Source organism: Sebastes fasciatus, chromosome 24 (assembly GCF_043250625.1).
Source record: "Sebastes fasciatus isolate fSebFas1 chromosome 24, fSebFas1.pri, whole genome shotgun sequence".
Classification (NCBI taxonomy): domain Eukaryota; kingdom Metazoa; phylum Chordata; class Actinopteri; order Perciformes; family Sebastidae; genus Sebastes; species Sebastes fasciatus.
This window is the reverse complement of record NC_133818.1, coordinates 12,418,884-12,436,312: the sequence shown is the minus strand read 5'-3', so window position 1 is coordinate 12,436,312 and position 17,429 is coordinate 12,418,884. Positions and strand designations below refer to the sequence as shown.

Genomic DNA, 17,429 nt, shown 5'->3' with positions numbered 1-17,429 from the left:
ATTAATGTTACAGAGCTGTCCGTCAAAGTCTGTTATAAACGTTATCGTCACTACCGCATTGTATTGTGGGATATTTGCGCTGCCGTGGTGACTATTTCACCGGAAATAGTATGCAATTTGCGCACTATTGGTTTCATACTAAGGTTTCGGACATACTAAGTAATCTCACATACTGTTTTAGCGTACTAAATAGCATGTAAGTGTGGAATTTTGGATGCAACCAAGCAATTTTTTAAGTGTGCATACTATTTTTGAGAACACTTGAAAATCTGCTTAAAATGAGTATTGAATTGGGACACAGTATCAGTCCTCCACTGCACATTATTTACTGTAAATGAATAAGTAATGTCGGTTTCTCTTCAGATCCACTACCTGATGATTTTGTCGGCCAACTGGGCCTACCTGAAGAGCGCCGTCTCCACGCACGAGTACCAGGACATCAAGACCAAGGACGACCAGGACCTGGAGGCCGAGGCGCGCTCCAAGGAGGGCCAGAACTCCTCCTCCTACTCATAAGGACAAGCGATCCTCTCTCCCGCCACCACCCATCTCCTCTCCACGCCTCGACACCCCCCACCCTGCAACACCCAGCGCCCGCCCCCCCTCCCCTCCGGTAAAACAAACCACCTCGGTCATGTTTGATAGTCCAACAACCTCCTGATTCTCCATCCTCTTCCCTTCCATGATGTTTATCAAGAGTTGTGGGCTCACACCAGAAGGGAAGAGAATAGAGGATCGGGAGAAGCGGCAGGCCCAGACGGAGGCAGATGCTTCGGAACGGGAGAGCTCGCCCCGTCGGGTTGGAGCTCAGGTGCGGTACATCTGTTCAGAAGCGTCTCCTCCCACGTGCTTTTTGGGCGGCGGCTCGTGAACGTGGCCCCGGCTGTGATGGCCTCGCGCCCTGAGCCAGCACAGCTCTAAAAAAAACATTGTTCACTGTCTGCTTCAGCCACAGGGAAGCCAGGCAGCGACCAACTTCCTCCGTTTTTTTTGGTGTTTTATATGCATATATATATGAATATGAATATATTGTGCGAATGTGTACGAATGTTGTTGTTTTTTTTAATACTCTCTGAAAAGTATGCCAGGTTCTATTACGATCTTTATGTTTTTTGCGCTCATAGTTTTTTTTTTCTCCTTTTCTCCATTTTAGACTTTTTATTGCTAATGCTCGATACGTTGTTGCACTATTACGAAACAAAAAAAAGTAAGGGGGATTCCCTTAAAAACACAAAGCACCCCCCAGTCTCCCCCTCTCTCTCATAGAAACACCTAAAAGACTCAAATCATGTGGTATCTCAAGGATTTTTGTGCATTTACATGATAAGTTTATTTTACTGCCAAGCTATTTATGGAGTTACTTTTGTGTCTTTATTATACTAATCAAACAGAACAGGTTTGAGAGCAAAACTTTCCACACTCTAATCAAAAAATGTTTTATTGCAAATCAAATAAATTTGTGAATAAAAATGTATTAATGCAAATCAAAAAGTTTTGTTTTAGAAAATCTATTTTCTTTGCAATAAAACATTTTTTAATTGCAGTTTGGCAAGTTTTGCTCTCAGACCTATTCTATTTGATTGCATAATAAAGACGCAAATGTAACTCCATAGGTATTAACTGTTTATTTAAGACCAGAGGTGCAGCGAACTTTTATCAAAGGAATCGTTTTGGGAAATACGCTCATTTGCTTTCTTGTCAATAGAAAGTGGTATCAATCTTCTCATCTAACTCTCGACAAGAAAGCGAATAAGCGTATTCATACAACGTTTTTTTGCTACACTCATCACCAGCGGCAGCAGAAATCAAAGATAAATCTATCCGGGTCTCTTAACACAAAAAAAAGACACACACCTCAGGTATCAAACCAAATCTGATTTTAACCAGTTGTGTTCTTTTCCAAAGCGTCACCACCGAAAACACAAACCCTTACCGGATCGCTACGCTGTCCTGTGTGAAATATACAGTAAAATCCGCTTCTATCATTTTCTAAAATCCCTCCCTTTTGTGAATGAAGTTCACTTGTAAATAGCCGAAACCACCCTCCTCTCGACGCGTGGAGAACACAATCAGTGTTTTGCCACGCTCTTCTATTCTTTCTTTTCCACAGATATATATGTAAATGTACCCTTTGAGATATGTGTTTAGCACTCAAAATAATAGTTCTGCATTTGATATAATAATAATTGTAATGTAAACATCTTAAATGATATGTCGTGAGAGGGATACAGTGATATGATGCGATGGATTGAGGTGCTTGTGACGTATACATTTTAAAATGTGAAGAAAAAAAAATGGATTTTTAATGTTTTATCAGTTTTAGGCAGCTGAGTTCTTCTTGTGATTCAGTAATAATTATTTTATGGAACTTGTTTGTGCTTATTTTTTCTGACGGCCGGCCAAATGAGTGACTCGTCAACACGTGAGTTGAGGGAAAAAAGTCACTTTTTAATTTTTATTTCTAACGTCATGCCTCTCATATGAGCCACAGAGACTGTTTTGGATGTTTACACTCTGAATAAAACAAGTCAGGAATTTTCATACATTAATTTTATAATCAGTTTAGTAATCATGAACTATATTCTATATTGAACATCACTGGTTAGTTTACCCTAACAAAAAAAAAAAAAACACTGAAGACAAATATTTGATGAGATGAAGCATGTCAGTATCGTCCATGTGTGCAGCTGTCTATTCTGTATAAAAAAAGGACTATATTGCCATGTGTGTTATGTTTGATAAATATACGTGCTTTGCCACCAGGTTGATGTAAAGGCAAACTTCAATTTCCTATAAGACGATGCGTGTCAGGGTGTTGTCGTTTCCTCGTTATTTGCATGAAGGAGACATGACTGTGTCTTTGCAGTTTTTTCAGGTGATGTGTAGTCAATTGTACTGACAACTATGGTAGGCGGTGTTTGCCCCCCCCCCAACCCCTTCCTCTCCACCCACTCTTTTCTAAAGAAAACTCCATTGTACTTTGATGGCATTGTAGTCCCTGTAGGTGTTTCATTATGGTTTGATTTTTTAAGTTGGAAATAGTTCTATGACTCCTATATAGTGATGATTTTTGTAACCTTCTCTAGTAAAACCGATATTTTTTATTATCGTGACACCGTTGTCTCCCGTCTCGTTCTTGTGTTCTCTGAAGTTGCTCCCTGTTTATGGTAACAAACCCATATTTAAGGCTGGAAACTACTTCCTTGAATGATTTATTAATTGTTTGGTCTATAAAAAATCTGAAAATAGTGAAAAACAGTGTTGTAAGTACTGTACTTAAGTACAATGTTGAGGTACTTGTACTTTTCTTGAGGGAAATATTGTACTTTTTACTCCACTACACTTATCTGACAGCTTTAGTTACTTTACATATTTATATTTTCTATTAATAATCTGAATCAACTAATAAAATCATTGTAGATTAAGCTTTCCAGCAGTTAAGTATATAATATTTGCCATACCATAACCAGCTGCAATATTGTAATGCATCAATAATTATAATCCAATAATATATATTATTCTGACATGGGCTTTTCTGCATAATAATACATACTTTTGATTTATATATTTTGATTCTAATACTTTTGTACTTTTACTCAAGTAAGATTTTGAATGCAGGACTTTTACGTGTATTTTTATATTGTAGTATTACTACTTTTACTTAAGCAAAGATTCTGTGTACTTCTTCCACAACTGGTTTAAAATAACGGTCCAAAACCTAAAAGATATTCAAATTACTATCATGTAAGACAGCAAGGGAGAAATTCCTTACACGCAAGAGGAACATTTACATAATTTAATAATCAATTATCAAAGTATTTGCGGTTTAATATTCTGCTAAATGAAGCAATCAATGTCTCAACTCATTTTACTGCACGATAAAGTAGTTGACAAAATGTTTTAGTAAATAAAAAAAGGTTGGAAGCACTTGTGTGCTGCAATCAAGAAGCAACTCTTACAACAGGTGAAGCTATTTCACTTCTGTTGCCTGATTAGAACTCTGCTCAGACATTTGTGTGTCTCATTTACCTATCAATTTTGTTAGAAACAAAACAATTTTTATTCAAAATTACGATCTAGTGAGGTATATTATTCCCAGAAAAGCTCAACTTCAACCTGCCCAATAAGTGAACACCTGTGTGTCACTATTTGATCCTGAAATTCAACATCACAGATGGAAATAACAGCTCACCAATGTTGCTGCGGAGCCACACACTTCTGATACGTGGGTGCCACCCTGTGGGCAAAAGAGGGTACTGCCTGTCAAATGAAAATAAAATGTGAATAACACTCATAAGACCGATTTTTCCTCCAGTTTCATTGCTGGCTGCTGTTTTATTTCAAGTGTAAAAACAGTGGGAGTCATTTGCCTTAAAGAAGGCATAGCTAATGAAGATTATAAAGGCCGCAGTGAAATTAGAGTCATTTGAATCTTACAACAAAGGGTTCAGGTTCAGCTGTGTGCTCTGCTTTTCATAGTGAGAGGAGGGGTACTGATCAATAAATACTTAATACAAGGAATTAATAACTCCAGTGACAACAATGAGTAGCAAATCAACATGTTTTAAGAGCTCTGGTTTGACACAATCATCACAACAGAACACAAAGTAATATTTTATCTGGAAAAAAATGATTAAAAGCTCTATTAAATCTAGTTGATCATGTGATATAAAATCTGCACAAAAGTAGTCAATTTCATTCATTTACTTACCACAAAGACGGTGGCTCCTATCTTTGATTACACTTTTAGGTACCATCATATATGCTGTATGTCAAGAGTTATACTTGGACACTTTGCATTTCTAAACCTATTTATTTAGTTTTATGGAACAATAATGATGTAAGACAACTTTTAACAGCACTTAAAGCATTGATAACTTAGATTTAGTTGTTTTCTAATGCTAGTTTGTTTATCGAAAGACCTGAAAATCATTTCAGGAGTGTGTGTTACTGGGCCGTTTAAGGACGATCAGTATGTTTTAGTTGTAAACGTAGCTGTATCTGCTTCTAGAGGAAGAAAATAATCTCAGGACTTCTCTTTTTGTGGGCTAAAACTTGAAGCCACAGCTCCATTAGTGACGTCAAAACTGTTTTGTTTTTTAACCCTTGGCAGTTTGTGTTTAGAGAACTGTTAGTACTTAAGAGATGAAACACCCCTGAAGTCACAATCACTCATGAAAGGCCTTTAAATTTCAGGTATCAGCCAGTTACGTCCACCTCTGATGCATTTGAGGTTCATCACTGACCACAGATAAGTCTATAAAACGTATCAGAAATATCATTCTATTAACTGTCCGTTGTATAAATTAATGATATTCCCAAAAAGGACCAATCTGGATCAGATGGAGAGTTCTGTGTCTCTTGTGTGGTGAACATTAGCACAAAATATTTTCAGTTTTTGTCTAAAAAATAGCAGTATTTGCTTAAAAATGCTGATTTTATCTGAGGGCATCACCAGTTCCTCTTTTTGCAGAGTCATGAACCACACCCAAACCGTATGTAGCAAATGCAGAAGCATCACATGAGCGCTCACATTCAGCGCTCTGCTCAGCAGCAGCTGGGGTCAGGGAGACTCTTCTTCGGATGCAGATCCACTGTGTTGGTGTTGATCAGGTGATCAGCTCTGTCGTCCAACGCCAGAATGCGACGTACCGCCTCCTCGAAGGCCGATGCTACGTTTGTAGCATCCTTGGCGCTTGTCTCAAAGTACGGGTGGCCGCCGTTCTCGCGGCACCACTGCCGAGCATCCTCCCCTGACACCTGCCGCTCGGGCACATCCAGTTTGTTGCCCAGCACCACGAAGGGGAAGTTGTCAGGGTCCTTTACGTCAGCGTAATACGTGAACTCCTTCTTCCAGTTGGCCAGGTTGCGGAAGCTCTGTCCGTCGTCCACGCTGAAGGTGAGCAGGCAGCAGTCGGAGCCGCGGTAGAAAGGCGTGCGGAGGCTGCGGAAGCGCTCCTGACCCGCCGTGTCCCAGATCTGCAGGGTGACGTGGTGGCCGTCCACCTCCAGCTCCTTGTTGAGGAATTCCACGCCGATAGTGTGGAAGAGGTGCGAGTCAAACTTGTTGGTGACGTAGCGGTTCATGAGCGATGATTTGCCGACACCGCCGTCGCCCAGAAGGATCACCTTCAGGAGGGCCGACTTGGACGTCATGGCTGCAGTGGGCCTCGCTAGACGGCGCCGAGCGACTGCACGGGCGATTCGGAGACACCAACGATAGAGAAAGTAGTTCTGAAGAGAAGAAAAACTTCAACTCAACTTAAAAAGCAAAGAGCACAATAACAGTTCGTTGGGTAGGGATTCGGTTTTCAAATTTGGGATTTGGATATTCGTTCCGGGATTACAAACATGCACAAAACAAACCAAAACTTTTGGAAAATGCTTCTTGTTCAATAACAAAAAAAATACAAACAACAATACTGTAGAATCCTTAAAAATTAATGCCTTTAATTAAGCCTAAAAGACACGTGTTGCAGCGCTCTGCTGTCCATCTCAGGCGAGAACTGAGAAATGTCTGGCCGAGCCATGTGATGGAGACGAGCCAGAGCCCTCGTCGCCTCGTTGCTTGTCAGAGCGCAACCCATGCGAGGCTCGGGCCTAAAGGGTTGAGAGGAAGCCGCGGCAGGCTGCATTACGCCAGGCACTGCCGGGATTGTCGGTGCGTAATGCACGGAGACAGCAGGCGCAAAACGCCGCTGTTAAGGGGGTTGCATCTGGTTGCTATGATATAGAATATCAAAATGTCAGCACAGAGTAGAGTACTTGCTCTGGAGGAAGGGAAGGCTGAAGCACTGCCGGTCTATGTGTATTCATTTCTCCTCCATTGTCCAGCACTTGTAGCCTAAATGTAGGATGTGACAGCTGGTCTTTGCGGAGTTTTGTGCAAGTTCAGCGCAGAATAGACGCTCAGCATCTCGTCATGCTGCTGCCACGATTGTGGCGGTTGCTTGCCACCCCTTGCTTGTCAATGCTGCGGTTATTGCGACAGCCCTACCTGCAACGTGACTTTGAGGTACGTCTACACTTGCACATACAAAGACGCATGTGCGCTGTCCACACGAGGACTCATCATGACACAATTTTGATAATTTTTTTGCTTTAATGACATATGGACCAAACGATGAATCGATTAATGGAAAGATAATCTTCAATTAATGATAATAATCACTTTAGTGATTTCTGTATCTTGTCACTTGAAATCATTCAAATATCAACCTTAACAGTTTAAATAACGAATTTGAAAGGGGCTGACAGTGGAGTTACAATATATTTTGTTTGCATCCTAATACCTTTCACAGTGTGCATGCAGTTTCAAAGTCATGGTGGTCTTTATTAGACAATGTCTGTAAACATGACAGTATGACATGGATCATTCAGTGTGTCGGTATTCCTTCACGAAAGACTTTATTGATTTCTACCTTTGGCCTCAGAGGAAGTTGTGCTTGAGATAAGAACAATCTGCTTCTTAATCAGCTTTTTTTAATCACACACAGCCTGTAAGGAAGTAAACTAACTGTTTACATGCTCCCTCACACTCGGACTGATTAAAGTCAGTCGACTAGATAATCCTATTAAAACAGCCACGACCCACTCATTATACGACGCAGCTAATAATGAACTTCCTACACTGTGTTTGTAATATGTAATGCATGAAAAGATGCGTGCCGTACATCACATGGACGCTGATCACAGGACCAGTGAGTCGTCCACAAGGGATTCAACAACAGGGGGGAAAAAAAGGAGTAACTCACTTTTATATCAGCACACGGATCATGTTGCCATCAATCTGTAAAAGAGAGAGAGAGAGAGTTTAAGTTTACAGATCACGAGTGGCCAAAGGAGTTCACCCACTCGCAGGCTCAGCTGCAAAGTGACTAATGAGGGTTTAAGCACAAATTTAATCACGTACCACACACTTGCATGCTTAACATACCAGTTTAAGCTAAATGGCAATCATTCCACCCACATACCAGAGCAAATCTGTGAGATGAAAGTGGGAAATCTCAGCGAGAGCAGGTTTAAATGGGGGCGAGGAGGAGCTTTGTTACCACCTCATCCATCACGGTTAAAGATGGAGCACTGATCCATCACCGGCTGTCACGGTAGCATCTGGATAACAAATAACTTTTAGAATAACAGCAACTAGTGTGCAGACAAACTGCCTTTAAAGGAATACTCCACCAAATATCTATTTCTTGAGTGTAAAATACTCTTGAAATGTGGCTGAAATTAAATAATTTGTTTAAAAAAAGTCTTGTTTTATTCAACCAACAGTCTCAAAACCAAAGATAATAAGTTTACTATCATATATAACAAAGAAAAGAAGCTAGAACTAGTGAACATTTGGCATTTTTGCTTGAGAAACAACTAAAACGATTAATCAACAATCAAACTAGTAGGCAAATCATTTTCTAATATAATAATTTAATGTAATGTAATACAATATATATATATATATATATATAGGGCTGGGACAATACATCTATCTCCCGATTCAATACTATCACGATACTTGGGTGAAGATTCAATATGCATTGCGATTCTACAAGTATTATGATTCAATACCACAATTTCTTTAATACTAGACCATGAAGGGAAAAAGTTGAATCATACACTTCTAGGGACACTTATTTTTTGAAAATATCTAAATTAATACAGTAAAAATGTTTGATTTCCAGCATGTATGTAGTCCTGAAGTCAAATATATCTGGATCATTGTCAGGAATTATTTATTCAATTTTTTCCAGCAACCCAAAAATAAAAAAATAAAGACATTTCCCTCACAACTTTCTCATTTCGGCTCGCTGCGGTTTGTTTTAGTTGACGCATACGGAACGAATATGAGGAAACGTTACTCAGACTACGACAATAAAAGTGGTAACTTCCTTCTACCTGCGTATTAGTACCTTAGTATTCTGTTAGCATAACATTGGCTAGCTTATCTTTGTCCGAATGATTGTGTAGTTGGCATTTGGCTTGTAGATCTTAAAAGGGACTGTTTGTAACTTCTTACACGTATAAATCACCCGGGTCGGTGTCCCATGCGCGCTCACATATGCACACTCGCGTGTGGCTACGCTGTTAAGACAAGACTCCAACACAAACTACACGGAAGCACCAAAACCGCAAAGTGATATCTAGTGAAGCCCGTCTTGCAATACAGTGTTGGCCGCGGCCGTAGTACGCGGGGGAGACAGTAGCTTCGGACTCCAGGGCCGGAGTCTCTGCTCCTCTGTTCCTCTGCCTGCTTGCCTTCACTCAGCTCGCTCCACCTCACGTGCATGTGCGCACACTACACACGGCAAAAGAGTTAGTAGCTCTGAGAATATCTAGTGAATGTACAGTGGACGTTTGTGCAGAAATAACTACTGCAGCTCCTCCAGAACAGAGGTTTCCCGTGTCTTGTGAAGTGACGGGGCTCCGCAGCGAGAAACGTTATCGTCTCTGACCGGGTGCCGGTGTCTCCCTCCGGCCGTGATTGGGAGGCTGAAGCAGGAAAAGCCAACACTAGGATCAGCAGTGATTCATGGAGAGACCTTCGTCTGGTCAGCTAACATTACTGCCAAGCAGCTGAAATATAGAGTGATATTGTGCTTTTAGCTGACGTGTGTCGCTTCACTGTTTCGACCGATGCTCGTTCATGTCTATGTAGAGCGAGCACAAGCCTGACGCTGACTTTCGTTGACATAACTGACAAAGGTGTCGCTGTTAACAAGCATTTCTGATTCTTGCAAACAGTCCCTTTAATGTGATATGGGTAATGTGTCAGGTGTTGTGCCTGCTGGCTCACTGGAACAGGACCCTAATTAATTTAATTAATTACACCTGTGTTACCCTGCAATTACATGTCAGAATGGCTACTGTGAAAAAGGGCACAATTGGCCAAATGTACTGCTTGTTAGGAGAAGTTAGGAAGGAAGGACTTAAACTCTACTGTCACATGAACTAGCAGCAAGAAGCACTTTCAGCCCCAAGGACCAAAAATTGGTAAATGATGTCTTTGTCCTGAGACAAAGTCATGCATATTCCCTCCAAACAACCTTAAACCTACAAAATCCCCGTTAATGATTAAATCAGCCGGGTAATAATTAACCCACACAGCAGCTGAGTGTGTGTGAACCAATAACACTATCAATAAAGAACATTTATGACACATTTTACAGTCTTTTCACAGTTTACAACTTGTAAAAAAGAGGGTTTTATTACTCCAAAACTAGCATACACTTTCATTAACACGGTTGAATATTGAAAACGTCTCACTTGTGTGTTTAGTCGACGTAAATATTTCATGAAAATGACGGATAAAAGCAAAGCAAATACGGTTTGTCCGATAATGGAAACGTTAGCTGTCCGATAACAGCAGCTTCACTACACAGTGTAACGTGAGCTGTCCGATAATGGGAGCAGCTAGCGAACAGTTGCACGCTCACGACTTTACTGATTAAAAAAACATTTTTTGATATTCAATTTCAAGTTTTTGTCTATTCGGTAACTGTACCTGTCGATGTGGCGGTCACAGCCCGGCTTCTGCGTTCAAACTCCCCTCTTCCATCCCGGTAGAGAGCTTTCCGTGAGCGGTGTCATGGAGCTCTCCGGTGTCCCCGCTGCTCTGCTCTCTGGCCCCGGAGCCGCTGATGACGCTCACATGACCGGCAGCGTCACGCCTCCTCATCATGCGCTCTGCTGCATGGCAGGGCACTGGGTTAAACCAGGGGGGTTAGGTTTAGACACTCTAAAAAGGGTTATTTAACAAATATGAGGGGTCACAAGATAAGATAAGATAAGATACGATACGGTAAGATAAGAATTCAAGTGTCAAATCAGCAAACATCAGCAAACAGAGTGAAACACAGGAGAGGTAAAGGTATACAAAAGTTATAAAAACAATAATAGAGATATAAAAGATACAGAGTGAATGGGTGAACATAGTGTGTACAGTCCATCAATAAATAAATGTAGTATGTACAATAAATAAATGTAATAATATGTACATATGTGCAGTCTATAAAGTGGTATATAGGATGTATAGTGTAAAGTAAGTGTAAAGTGGTTAGAGTCCAAGATGGTTGCAGATAGGGCATGTTTAAAGTTCTTAAAGTCCTAATAGTTCTCATATGGGGGTCAGCCCTAGGCCTGACCCAGGGACTGACCCAGGCGTTTTGTTTTGTGCTGAGGGAGGGATGAGTCTGTGGCTGAAGGTGCTCCTCATCTTGACTAGCTCATCATGGAGGGGTTGGGAGGGGTTATCCAGGATAGCGTCCAGCTTCCTCCTCATCCTCCCCTCTGCCACCACCTCCAGATCGTCCAGTTCAGATCCAACCACAGAGCTGATAGATGCACCAGCCTGTTCAGTTTGTTGGCATCCCTTGTGTTGGTGTTACCCCCCCCCCCCCCCCCCCCCCAACATGCCACGGCAAAGAAGAGGACACTGGCCACTACAGACTGGTAAAACATCTGCAGCAGCCTATTGCAGACGATGACTAACAAAGAAAACACAGTACTGTTAGGATGATTTTTCCAGATTATTCTCATATTATTTTGAAGTACAGGCTATTTCCACCACTTCAGACACTCAAATCAACACAAATTAGTTTTAAGGGGTCACAAGCGGGACAAAAATGTTGCGAACCACTAGGTTAAAGGAGCTGACAGCCTGCTGCAACCTAGGAAACTACTGAATATTACAATATCCCCTGTACATTGTCAGTGCTTTTGCACTACATAAATTAAAGGTGCTATTGATGAGAGTGATACGATTCAGCTACTAGATGTTGCATTCTCTCTCCCCTTACAAAAATAAGTTTATTCAAGTATGCTATTAGTATACTTCTTTTAAACTTGAAATAAGAGTTTGCTTTCAGTATACTTGTTATGCACATATCAGAGATAAACTTAACAAAATTATTCTTAAGTATACTTGGCTTATACTGACAAGTATACAGAAAAGTCTAAGTGTACTTGGCAAGTATACAGAGAAGTGCAAGTATACTTAGCATAGTATATTTGGCTACTACAAGTACTACAAGTTTGCTAAAGAAAACTTACAAGTATACTTGTAGTAAAAACTATTAAACTAGTAGTTTACTGAGAGCATACTTTAAAGTGTATATTCATTCATCAGAAAGGACTGAGAGGTCCAAAACAGCCACACTCCGACTGTATCTGCTTGACAATATATTGCAGCTCCATATTTGACAACGACGAGAAGAGGGATTTTATCTTTGGACATCCCTGATTTGTCCTTTTAAAACCAACTGCAAAGAACAGAAAAGTTGTGTTGAGCCAGGAAATACTCATCTCACTCACATCCAGCTCAGGTATTGAAAGGTTTTATTCATAAAAATATATATTTAAACAGTTTTCTGAAGCTCTTCAGCCTTTACAGAACAGGCCCCGTCGATGTGACGTCACGATGACGTGTTAACGATTCATTGTGCCACGTCGGCTGACTGAAGGACCATGGGATATCCACCGTTGAGGGCAGATTACTGACTCACATGCCAACCGGTTTCTGAGGTCACATGTCTGAAGCTCCACATGAATGGGATATTGTAGGAAGCTGGAGGCATGCTTTCTTCTTTCTAAAGGAATTTAGACATTCACACCAAGTGTGACTCACAATAAGTGCAAGACATCAAGAAAATTATACATTAGTGAGATCATAGGTGGCTTTACATCATTCCTCTGACCAGAAAGTGTTCATATAAGAGAGGAGCCAGGAACAGCAGCTAAATGTGCGGCTACTTATAGATTAACTGGAGGAGACAGGAAATGATTCAGCGGGGAAAAGATGACGAGAGCTACTTCTTTAAAAGTGGTTGCGGTCTGCAGCTGCAATAGGCAGGGACTTGGCTTTTCCAGCTTGTAGGAGAAAGGTAATCGCACATTTACAGATGAATGCACATGCAAAATAAAGGATGCATCCTCGAAATGTGCTCGTTTAAACCATAAGTATGCGCTCCATCCTGCAGGAATGCTATGTCCTCTGTTTCCACTCTGCATTCCACGCTGACCATTCCTCCTGTTTCAGTGTCAAAGAAAATACTAGAAGCATTTAACAGGCCACAGGAAAATGTCTTTTTGGCATCGTTTCGAAAAGTTATTAAAGTTGCTCAATCCATGCAGAATCATGGGATCTTTCGAATGAGGTGAAAACAGGAAAACCACTAACACGAGGGCGGTCTCACGCAATGATACACAACATAATTAATTATATAAATAGAATTATAATTCACTGTGACTGATTAATCAGATACTTGTATTTAGAGGCAGACCCAGCCGCTGTGGTACCACTGCTGCCCACACCCGCTGCAGGTCACAAAAGTCATTACGTCGTCGTCAGGGCCGCTCTGCCTTACCCACGCGGGCAGGAAAAGGGCACCCCTGGACACCTGCGTCACCTTACAGTCCGACCCCCCACACTTTCTGCAGCGGATCTTCTGCGTCTGTGTCCCTTCTACCCCCTGAGGAAGCTGCCTTTCGCTCACACCCCGGGACGAGTACTCCTCCCTCAGCTGCCGCAGCTCTGCGCCGGCCATCTCTTCCGCGGACATCCGGGCGAAGGCCTCAGGCGATAGCGAGCCGCCCAGGAGGCCCTGACGTAGATGCCGGTTTTTAGTGTTCCTCAAGTTGGCCACCTTGCTCCTCACGCAGGCTTTGTATTTGACATGGCTGTGTTTGTGCAGCTCGTGGGTGTGCCGCTCGATGTCTGCAGCCAGCTCTGCAGCCTTGTCTTGATCAGGAAGGTCGGGGCAGAGGGCGGCAAGAAGGAGCTGAACACATTTTGATCTTACAGGTGAGAAACTGGATGAAGAGGTGCTATCTGCAGTGAAAGAGGATGGTGATTCTGGTTCTGCACACTTCACCTTAGTGTCACATGTCTGTGTTGAATCATGGGAATCCCCTTGCTTGGAAACTCCCCCATCTGGTAGAGAAACCCTACGAGAGTGCTCAGCATCCTTCACATCTGGTGTATCTCTGCTGTACTGTCTCTTCCACTTAGACAACAAGCTCTTCGCTGTCTTCTTCACGCTGTCATCAGAGCAGCTCCTCAGGAGCCTGTAGAGCGCTTTAACAATGTCCGACGTCTCCAGCTGCTCCGCTGTGATGTGCGACTTATCAAGGTCACCGAGGAGGGTCAAGACGTTCCCATAGCTCCTGTCTGCATTGGCTCGCTCTATCTGCACAGCACAGTGGACTAGTTCTTTTGCATCCATGGTGGCTGCAGAGAGATAAGACACTTAAATAACACCTAAAAGTACCAATACATATTTGTTTAAGTATGCACCATTCAACATATTCAAACCTTAATTTATGTGTGTTTGTGTTGGTTTACCTGTAATCCCTCATGGTTTGCAGCTACTTCACACAAGCAGTACGCCTGAAAAACGTCTGCATTGGAGCAGCCATGTTGGATCTGGGATCAAAACAGGAAGTTGCCTGAATTCCCCTCTAGATGGTGCCATAGCCTCACAGAATTGGACACTCATGGGTAGTTTGCCATAACTTTCTAATGAAGGAACTATGTGTACTTTAAGATGAGCATGTATAACACCTCTTTTTTATTAGTTTTTCCTCAAATTGTTTTGACCTAGGAATCATTTTTCTAAAGAATGGTGTTGTCCTGAATCCTATAATCCTCCTTGTAGGACTTTGTGGTGTGTTAAATCTGTTATTGTATCATAATAATACCCTTACCAAAAAGAAGTTTATTCAATTGTGCAATTAGTGTACTTCATTTAAACTTCCAATAAGAGAGTATGCTTTCAGTTTGCTTTTTATGTTCTTATCAGAGATACTTTACAAAATTATACTTAAGTATACTTGGCTTATACTGACAAGTAAACAGAAAAGTCTAAGTATACTTGGCTTATACTGACAAGTAAACAGAAAAGTCTAAGTATACTTGGCTTATACTGACAAGTAAACAGAAAAGTCTAAGTATACTTGGCTTATACTGACAAGTATACAGAAAAGTATAAGTATGTTTGGCTATGATTTAGTACTACTAATTCACTTAAGAAAACTTACAAGTATACTTGAGGTAAAAACTATTAAGCTAGTAGTTTACAGAGTATACTTTAAAGTATACATTCTTACCAACAGTATACCTATAAGTTCACTTGTAGTATAGTTCACTTTATAGTATAGTTGCTTTACTAAATTAAAACTTAGTTGTGTAGTCAAAGATTCATATTCATACACTTAAAGTACACTTAAAAGTATACTTTTTTATACAACTTAGTCCCAAGAAGTATTGAAGTAGTACACTTACAAGTATATTACTAGTACATTGATATTAGTATACTTACTACATAAAGTATACTTGGGAAATATACTGAAGTCTACTAAAATAAACTTGAAGTATACTACTTTTTCGTAGGGCCTTGCAGTTGTGCTGTGTTTTGTCTAACGTGTACTGTAGGATTTATGTGAGGATTTAGGTGTTTGCATTTGGCTTTTCGGGTTATTCTCTATTCAGACACCAGGCGAGATTTCTGTGTAACTCTTTTCTGTGCGCTGACAATAACAACAAAGCTGGATTAACGTCTGTGTTAAAGCATAGGAAGAGGGGAGGGTGTAAATATTCAATAAAGTGATAAATTCAAGACTGTTCATTGGTTATCTGTATGATTATGACTCTTCTGGGTGGTTGTGAAGCTGATGGAGGATTTGCATGAGCTGTAGAGTTACATGTACGGATCCTGGTTGCAGAAACATGCCGTCCTCACATCCAAACGGCCTCCAGACAAGGATTTAAGAGTGGATGGTATATATCACAGCAGGATGAGGCAAGCCTTTTCAGCTGTTGTGTAATTATATGTAATATAGGCAGAAGATGAAAGAGTACGCAGGATAATTCATGGTTGTGGAGCGAAGACGAGAAATGTTTCCGTGCGTCAAAACCACTACAGTGGACAGAGTAGTTAGCAGGTAGTTGTAATTATGTCCTCTTAATGAGACAGTTTCATATAATCACACACTTGAGAGTGTGTGGACATAAATATAGAAACTCTGGGTGGTTGAAAAGTTGCATATTTAACATAATTTGAATGGCAGCAAAAACTTTATTTAGGGACTGTATGAAAAGTATTAGGGTGGGGAGGAGGGCAGAAATGGGGGGGGTTCATGTTTGCCCTTTAAAAAATGCGAGACCCTCCTCAGTCATCATTTGTAACACTTTGATCCTATTTTATTTACAATACATTTTGCAAGGAAAGGCTGAAATTAAACATTAATCTGGGGTTAAAAAACAAAAACACAAGACTCTCTCCTGCTAATTGATGTCACAATTGATTCATCTGTTTTGTCAGCTAATTGTTTAATCATTTGGTCAATAACTTATCAGAGAAATAGTGAAAAATGTCCACATTTTGTCCGACAGTCCATTATGCGATTAATAAGCTATTGGCAGATAAATTGTTTTAGCTCTATTTTCCTCCCTTGAGCAAACAGAAAAGATAGTCCTCCCCTTTTTCTGACCCCTCCCCCCTCCCCTAAACATTTGCGTACAGTCCCTAAGGAGACATTTCACTCCAAGAGACACCTTAATTAAATCATTCCGCCTTTGTCGGATGCATTATCTTCACATCTGCCATGACGTTTTTGATGGATTTGACAAGTCCAGTTTGTAATCTGTGATACATAATGTCCCTTTGGCGCTGCTCCACTGACTGTGAATGGAAAGCCTGCTGCCTTTGTGTACATAAATCACACATGAGCTGGACTAGAATTTGAGTTTTTAAATCACATTTAATAGCAACGCCATAAATCAAAGTCCACTCCCGTTACATTATGTTATTATTATCGCTCCATGACATATAAATAGATGCTATTGCGTAACCTGAGGGATGACATCACCCTCTTGATCAGCTTTTTAAACCCCCAAATGGGAAGTGGAAGGAGGCTTTTAAGCAGCATTAATGTTGAACTTTTGCTTCTGAACACAAGTGTGCAGGCTTAAGGAGATTTCTGGAAGTGTATCCGGTGATGTGTAACGTTGGATATTCAAGTTTTGTGTTTTTTTGTTTGTGTATTTTGTGGACTGAGGGTCCCCCACCTCAAACTGTGTGATGCTTCTATATGTGTGTGTGAAGAGATGGGTGGAGTCCGGCTGGGCCTTCAGTGAAGAGACTAAAGAGAAACCTCCCCCAGCAGTCGACACACCGCAGGGCCCCCTGCCTTCTGCTTCTTCAACCGCACATGACTGGAATTCCCAAAAACACACACGAGGCTCCTTGGATCTTATCAAGTCATTGCACTGCGGCCTGCTCTGTCTCCTTCCTTTGCCTGGAATGGAATTTTACCAGCACGCTGCCGCCGTGACGCCCAGCCGTCGACAGGTGGCGCTCCCTGCATTGGAGCTGTATGAAGGAGTGGAGTCCTGCTGTATCACATCCTGCTTTTGTTGTCTCCGCCTCTTGTGC

The 17,429-nt window shown here is 41.2% G+C and overlaps 3 protein-coding genes across 3 annotated transcripts in view; 1 reads left to right on the top strand and 2 right to left on the bottom strand.

Annotated features, from left to right (window-relative positions):
- LOC141762758 (neuronal membrane glycoprotein M6-b-like) overlaps positions 1-3,113 on the top strand; it is a 29,330-nt gene extending 26,217 nt beyond the window's left edge. Inside the window, exon 7 of the mRNA XM_074626810.1 lies at positions 364-3,113. Within this exon, the coding sequence (XP_074482911.1) occupies positions 364-516 (153 nt within the window). The 3' untranslated portion in view covers positions 517-3,113. The remainder of the gene's footprint in view (positions 1-363) is intronic.
- Positions 3,114-4,303: 1,190 nt separating this feature from the next.
- Positions 4,304-10,666, bottom strand: LOC141762759 (ras-related protein Rab-9A-like). Its single transcript, XM_074626811.1, has 3 exons — positions 10,502-10,666; positions 7,755-7,789; positions 4,304-6,234 (listed from the first exon to the last, which is right to left on the bottom strand). The coding sequence occupies exon 3, from the start codon at positions 6,154-6,156 to the stop codon at positions 5,548-5,550; it is 609 nt and encodes a 202-aa protein (XP_074482912.1). The 5' UTR covers positions 6,157-6,234; positions 7,755-7,789; positions 10,502-10,666; the 3' UTR covers positions 4,304-5,547.
- A 1,650-nt stretch (positions 10,667-12,316) lies between these two features.
- tceanc (transcription elongation factor A N-terminal and central domain containing) lies at positions 12,317-14,809 on the bottom strand. Its single transcript, XM_074627246.1, has 2 exons — positions 14,339-14,809; positions 12,317-14,224 (listed from the first exon to the last, which is right to left on the bottom strand). The coding sequence occupies exon 2, from the start codon at positions 14,217-14,219 to the stop codon at positions 13,266-13,268; it is 954 nt and encodes a 317-aa protein (XP_074483347.1). The 5' UTR covers positions 14,220-14,224; positions 14,339-14,809; the 3' UTR covers positions 12,317-13,265.
- Positions 14,810-17,429: the final 2,620 nt, after the last annotated feature.